The sequence below is a fragment of the Bombyx mori genome, chromosome 12 (genome assembly GCF_030269925.1).
Source record: "Bombyx mori chromosome 12, ASM3026992v2".
Classification (NCBI taxonomy): domain Eukaryota; kingdom Metazoa; phylum Arthropoda; class Insecta; order Lepidoptera; family Bombycidae; genus Bombyx; species Bombyx mori.
This window is the reverse complement of record NC_085118.1, coordinates 1,196,373-1,202,667: the sequence shown is the minus strand read 5'-3', so window position 1 is coordinate 1,202,667 and position 6,295 is coordinate 1,196,373. Positions and strand designations below refer to the sequence as shown.

Below are 6,295 nucleotides of genomic sequence, written 5' to 3'. Positions count from 1 at the left end.
AACTTGCATTGCCTTCGGGTCTTCATTCTTACTGGTGGTAGGACCTCTTGTGAGTCCACACGGGTAGGTACCGCCACCCTGCCTATTAATGCCGTGGAGCAGTAATGCGTTTCGGTTTGAAGGGTGGGGCAGCCATTGTACTGTTAAAACTGAGACCTTAGAACTCATCTCTCAAGTAGTGGCATTTACGTTGTAGATGTCTATGGGCTCCGGTAACTACTTAACATCAAATGCGCCGTGAGAACATCCACCCATCTAAGCAATAAAAAAAAGCTAGTACTCTAAATTATCCGTAGGTACATGAAGATAATTTCGGAATCTTTCTTCATGAGATTAAAGAAACAGTCTAAGCCCCTCATCGTAACCACCGATGTGGTCTCTGTAGACCATCATCTTAGGAATACCCATTCCATACAAATATGAGCTAACTTTTACGCTATCGAGAACGTTAAAAAACTCGCACTAAGTACACTGATGGTCCATACACAAAAGCTTCCAGTCGCCGACAATGTCAGATACAGAGTAGTGTCATTGCTTCAATCTGAGAAGAGCTGCCTCTCTCGGTGATATGGTTCAGTTAACTTCGATATACAGTTTAGTGAGTCACTGATGCCTAGCAGTTAATAAACCTTATATCCACAATAACCAAACAATATAGTTTCTAAGACTTATGATACAAAAAAACTGACGGCACGTATAACGTGACAGGCTGAGGCTGACTCACCACCAGGCAGACAGTGTGGTCATCAGCAAACGAAAAGAAATGATATTGGCATACTATTCATAAACCATCCACTATCGCTATCTCCTGAGCAAAATGACCTAACCAACCTAAAACTACAGCTTTATTGTGGCTGCTCGTCCGGTTGCTCATCTAAAGACATAAGGTTAAAATCTCAATCAATCAATATACACAAGCCACCCTTCAAGCTGGAACGTATTATTTCTTCTTCCCGAAAGAAGTAGATAAGTTATTTTTATGGGCCGAAAAATATCTTCGGAAATCCGCTTATGCTTTGATGGGCTATGTGTGGGCAAGCATTAATCTCACCACTCAGGGGCTCCAAGTTAGGACTTGGAGCCCCTGAGCCCCTGAGGTCGATCCTGATCGACCTTCTCAATTCCAGTCGAATATACAAATATTCTTGATATTAGCGTATAATTATTAGCGTAGTTAAAAATAACACCCTTTGTAAAAAGATAATTTATTATTTAAACACAAAAATTACATACCATATATATTAAGTAAGTTTTTACAAAATCGTCTTAGGACTGACACGCACAAAAATCATTCAATTTTATTAACTTATAAAACTATTTTCTAGAATTACGTTAAGGTACTGATTACACGGACACAACTTATTATGTACAACAGCGGCCGTCAGCGTCACTGTCCACCCGCCAACTAGATAACACTTGCGCGCTCGACTATACAGCACGACCGGTCTCTCTGCGACTTGTGCTTATGGCCTTCGAGACAACGGTCGCAAACATAATTATTTACATCTAAATTACACTAGAGTTAGAACTGGATGCCGTGTCCTCTAAGAAAAGCGTCGATCTGGCCTGAAGAGACGGACTCTCCTCCGCGAGGAGCCACATAGTAGTACTGAGGGGCGGGTGAGGCTCTCTGAGGTGCTGGGGCGGCTTGGCCCTGGGCGGCGAGGCGCTGGGCCTGCGCTCTAGCTGCAGCCCGGTCCCTCTGCAACTGACTCTGCTGCAGCTGTTGCTGTTGTGCGAACAATTGCTGCGAGTTCTGGAACTGCTGTTCGGCTTGTTGTCTCTGATATACTTCTTGAGGATTTTGGAGCTGTTGTCTGTAAAGAGGTGCACTGGACGCCGGTGAGGAGGGTACGGCGGGTATCTGTGGTGACGGTACGAATGGTCGTGGCTGAGATTGCTGTTGAGCGACAAATGGCTGTAACCTTAGGTTCAAGTTCAACTCTCCTTTAGTCTGAGGCAAGGTCTGGAACAGCTGTGTATTATATTGGCCGCTTGATGGATCGTAGACCAGTTCAGTGGAATACAGAGGATTTCCGCTTGGCGAAGGAGACGCAGCTGTTGCTTTAGTGGGACTAGCAGCCGTAGCGCTCGTGCTTCCTTGCAGCTGATTTTCGCGATGGAACTTAGCGAATTCAGCTGCAAAATCAATTTGTCCAGGTCCGGGTCTTGCAGTGGTTGCTATTGGCGAAGGAGAGGGCGAGTAGTTTGGCTCTGGACTATACTGTATTTGAGGCTTAGGCGTAATTTGAAGCAGTTGCGGTCTGAAGGTGGTCGCGGGAGGTAGAGCGCGGGCTGTAGTGACTGGCAGTGGGCGTGGTGTGATAGCGATGGGCTGTGGCTGGTATGCGGGGCGTCTTAAAGCAGGGCGCTGAACCACTCTCTGCCTGACCGGCTGGATGGCCTGCACGGGCTCATCATCTTCATCTTCGTCGGCATCTCTGAAATCATTCTGGAAGAACGTCGTGGGGGGTCGTGGGGTTGTTGGCCTGGGGGCCACTCTCGTGGGGTAGTTCGGTACTCCGTCGTCGCGCTCGGCGGAGTCAGGTGCTGGAGCTTCGGGTTCATCCTCTTCGTTTGGCTTGTTAGGGTCGCAAGGGTTACCAGAGACGTAGGTGAACTCCCGTTTGTTGCCGTCGGGATCAATGTAGCCGTACTTTCCGCGTACGACACAGTCGGTACCTCTGGTCTCCTCCTTGAAGGACCCATCCGCAGCCTCGTAACCGAATGTAAAGCTTCCATCGTCGTTCACCTGAAATAATTTGATATTGTATTTATTTATTTAACTTAATGCACAGAAGTACAATGGCGGACTTAATGCCTGAGGCATTCTCTACCAGTCAACCAAGGGTGGTGTAGAGAATCCTGTGGTAGGTGCATAACTTAATGTGAAAATAACCAAACTACATTATACAATATACACGGTATTATATATATAATCATATAAGCAACGTACACAATTTTATATCATGATAATAATATAAAATTTACACATATAACTATATATAATCTCTATCATATACTCATATATTTACTGTTTAGTTTTACAAACAAACTTATCTCCTAAATCACAATGTACTTTGGGAGGCATCTACGGTCGTCGGCCCGGTATACTCGTATCGAATGATATAAACAGGTTCCAAATGCTGAAGGCAACACTGGTATCTCTACACAAAATTAACACAAATTTTCACGAAAAAGGACAATATACTATTAAATTAATGTCTTCTAATTTTCAAGGCTGCCTATATCTTCAAATCTCACACTAACACCAGTAATTACGATTGATAGTTATTGGTTTTCATTTAAAAGATAAACTAATTTGAATCTTAAAATAAAACAGAGAGGTGGGCTTCGGATGGACTGTATCATCAACTTCGGGAGTCCAAGGGCACTCTTGTTTAACGTACCTTGTTATAGTTTCTAATAGTCTGCACTGGAGGCTGCTTGGGCCCCTCCTGCTGTGGTTGGGGCTGAAGCTTCTGCCGGGATGGCAGCCGCTGAACTGGTCTCTGCTCATACTCCTCATCTTGGCGGTCATTCTGTCTATATATGGAGTCGTATTGGTCAGCCGGAACGAGCTGGTACACCTGAAATACGACAGATAATGTTTCAAAAGTAATCGGCATGTAGAAAAGCAGTTTATTATGACTTGGCACTGGCAAGCGAAGTTGCTGGGTAAAATCTAAATCGCACCAAAAACAATACCCAAATATATTGCTGTTTTTTTTTTATTGCTTAGATGGGTGGACGAGCTCACAGCCCGTTCCGGTATTAAGTGGTTACTGGAGCACATAGACATCTACAAAGTAAATGCGCCACTAACCTTGAGATATAAGTTCTAAGGTCTCAGTATAGTTACAACCACCATTCAAATCGAAAAATCAAATCGTGGTAGGACCTCTTATGAGTCCGCACGGGTAGGTACCACCGCCCCGCCTATTTCTGCCGTGAAGCAGTAATGCGTTTCGGTTTGAAGGGTGGGGCAGCCGTTGTGACTATACTGAGACCTTAGAACTATATCTCAAGATGTGTGGCGCATTTACGTTGTAGATGTCTATGGGCTCCAGTAACCACTTAACATCAGGTGGGCTGTGAGCTCGTCCACACATCTAAGCAATAAAAAAAAAAAAAAAAAAAATCAAACTGCTTTACGGCAGAAATAGGTAGGGTGGTGGTACCTACCCGTGCGGACTCACAAGAGGTCCTACCACCAGTAAGTTTTCCTACCACCAGTAAGTATATATGATATGATACAAGTTCCGAACTCCAACATATGGCACGTCAGTCTACCAAGCCAAAACAACTATTCAGCTCAAGGGTCTTCTGTTAGCTGATGACACGAAAGAACAGCATGGTGTAATTTTAAAATCAATCTCACAGCATTGGAACTCGCGTTATTTCTAATGAAAGGACTTTGAATGCCATCGGAAACGCGCGCCGTGCTGTAGCGAAACAATTCCATTAATCTAGAAAAAACATTTATATGTGGTATGTTAACATCTTACCCTTCGCACTAGGCGCGTCGTGAGCCAAATTTATCTACGGATATATTTATATACGGAATAGTTTTATTTATTATTACTGGTGGTACTATTACTGGTAGTAGGACCTCTTGTGAGTCCGCACGGGTAGGTACCACTGCCCCGCCTATTTCTGGCGTTTCGGTTTGAAGGGTGGGGAAGCCGTAACTATACTGAGACCTTAGATGTCTATGGGCTCCAGTAACCACTTAACACCAAATGGGATGTGAAGCTCGTCCACAGTCCTAAGCAATAAAAAAAGGAAGATAAAAAATTTATTAAACAACACGATTAAATAGCAAGCCGAACTAGAAATTGATGTCATCCAGTTGATACTGGTCGGGATATTAGAGCGAAGTTATAAAATTATTAGTAGCGTCATCAGTACTTAATGGGAGTGCCAATTTTTAAGTCATATTGTCGTCTAGAAGTCGATGAAAATTACATTCAAAGATTTCGTTGAGAGCAAAAAACATAGTATACATACATACCAGGCTAGTAATTTTACTGGTGGTAGGACTTCTTGTGAGTCCGCGCGGATGGGTACCACCACCCTGCCTATTTCTGCCGTGAAGCAGTAATGGCTTTCGGTTTGATGGGTGGGGCAGCCATTGTAACTATACTTGAGATCTTAGAACTTATATCTCAAGGTGGGTGGCGCATTTACGTCGTAGATGTCTATGGGCTGCAGTAATCACTTAACACCGGGTGGGCTGTGAGCTCGTCCACCCATCTAAGCAATAAAAAATTATAATAAAAAAGTAAAAGCGTCTTAAAAATATGCGTTAAAATCTTGTTTTAAAGTAGTGTACCTGTCCTCCAGCTCTGCTATCCTGGGCCTGGTTCTCATAATCGTAAGAGTCTTCCACCTGCTGCAAACGAGGCCTGGGTCGAGCGCCAGCGGCTATCCCTGTCGCCAGCAATACGCAGAGCACCTGTAAGAGAGTGATGGCTATTGTTAGTTTTATTCGTTTACATTTAACTTTAGAATACCGGCCATATTTCGTTGTAACCATTGCTAAATGTATTAAAAATTTGGATATTTTAAATCTACTCGCTACTACGTTAATAGTGCTAAGATAAAATAATTTCCAATGACAACTGTAAAATGTTTTGAGGAGAGTGGATGATGATGCGCAATGATAACAAACATCCAGAGATACAAACATTTACTTTTAAATATATCGTGCCAAATGTCAGATTTCAAACCAAAAACCCACTGCAACAGCCCACTGAGCTTCTCGCCGGATCTTCTCAGTGGGTCGCATTTCCGATCCGGTGGTAAATTCTGCGAAGTACTGCTCTCGTTAGGGCCAGTGTTAATAACACTCCGGTTTGAGCCCCGTGAGCTTACTTACACACGTTAGAGTGAAGCTGAAATAACCTCTCAAGCCTATCAGCATAGGTAGGAAAAAAAAAATAAGCAAGCGGTTGTCATTTCGTGGGTGGTGCTTATTAGATTTCAACTTAACAAAAAAAACCGTTTTGAAAGTCAAATTGTTTGAAAGTACAATATCAGATGTTTTATCTCGTATTTTGAAAAATACTCGAGGTCTTTTTGCTCGTAAAGATTCGCGCTCTAATTATTATTTCTATTCTCCTAATTAAATCAACAACTATGTATGATTAATTGATAGCGAAAAAGTGCTCAACACGTCTATAATCGTTTGTAAAACTCATTAAATTAAATTTTGTTTCGTTAATTTTGCAACCGGAACTACATGGCATAGAAAAAGGCCGAATAAGCCGGCCGAAAAATCGTTATATCTAAA

General features: G+C 43.0%; 1 protein-coding gene across 2 annotated transcripts in view; it reads right to left on the bottom strand.

The window, feature by feature from the left end:
• Nucleotides 1–1,189: 1,189 nt before the first annotated feature.
• CPH28 (cuticular protein hypothetical 28) overlaps nt 1,190–6,295 on the bottom strand; it is a 60,794-nt gene continuing 55,688 nt past the window's right edge. The window contains exons 3-5 of one of the 2 annotated variants that reach the window (XM_062671304.1): nt 5,336–5,458; nt 3,411–3,590; nt 1,190–2,752 (exon numbers count right to left, since the gene is read on the bottom strand). In XM_062671304.1, coding sequence (XP_062527288.1) covers nt 1,523–2,752; nt 3,411–3,590; nt 5,336–5,458 — 1,533 coding nt within the window. In that variant the 3' untranslated portion in view covers nt 1,190–1,522. 2 annotated transcript variants of the gene reach the window in all.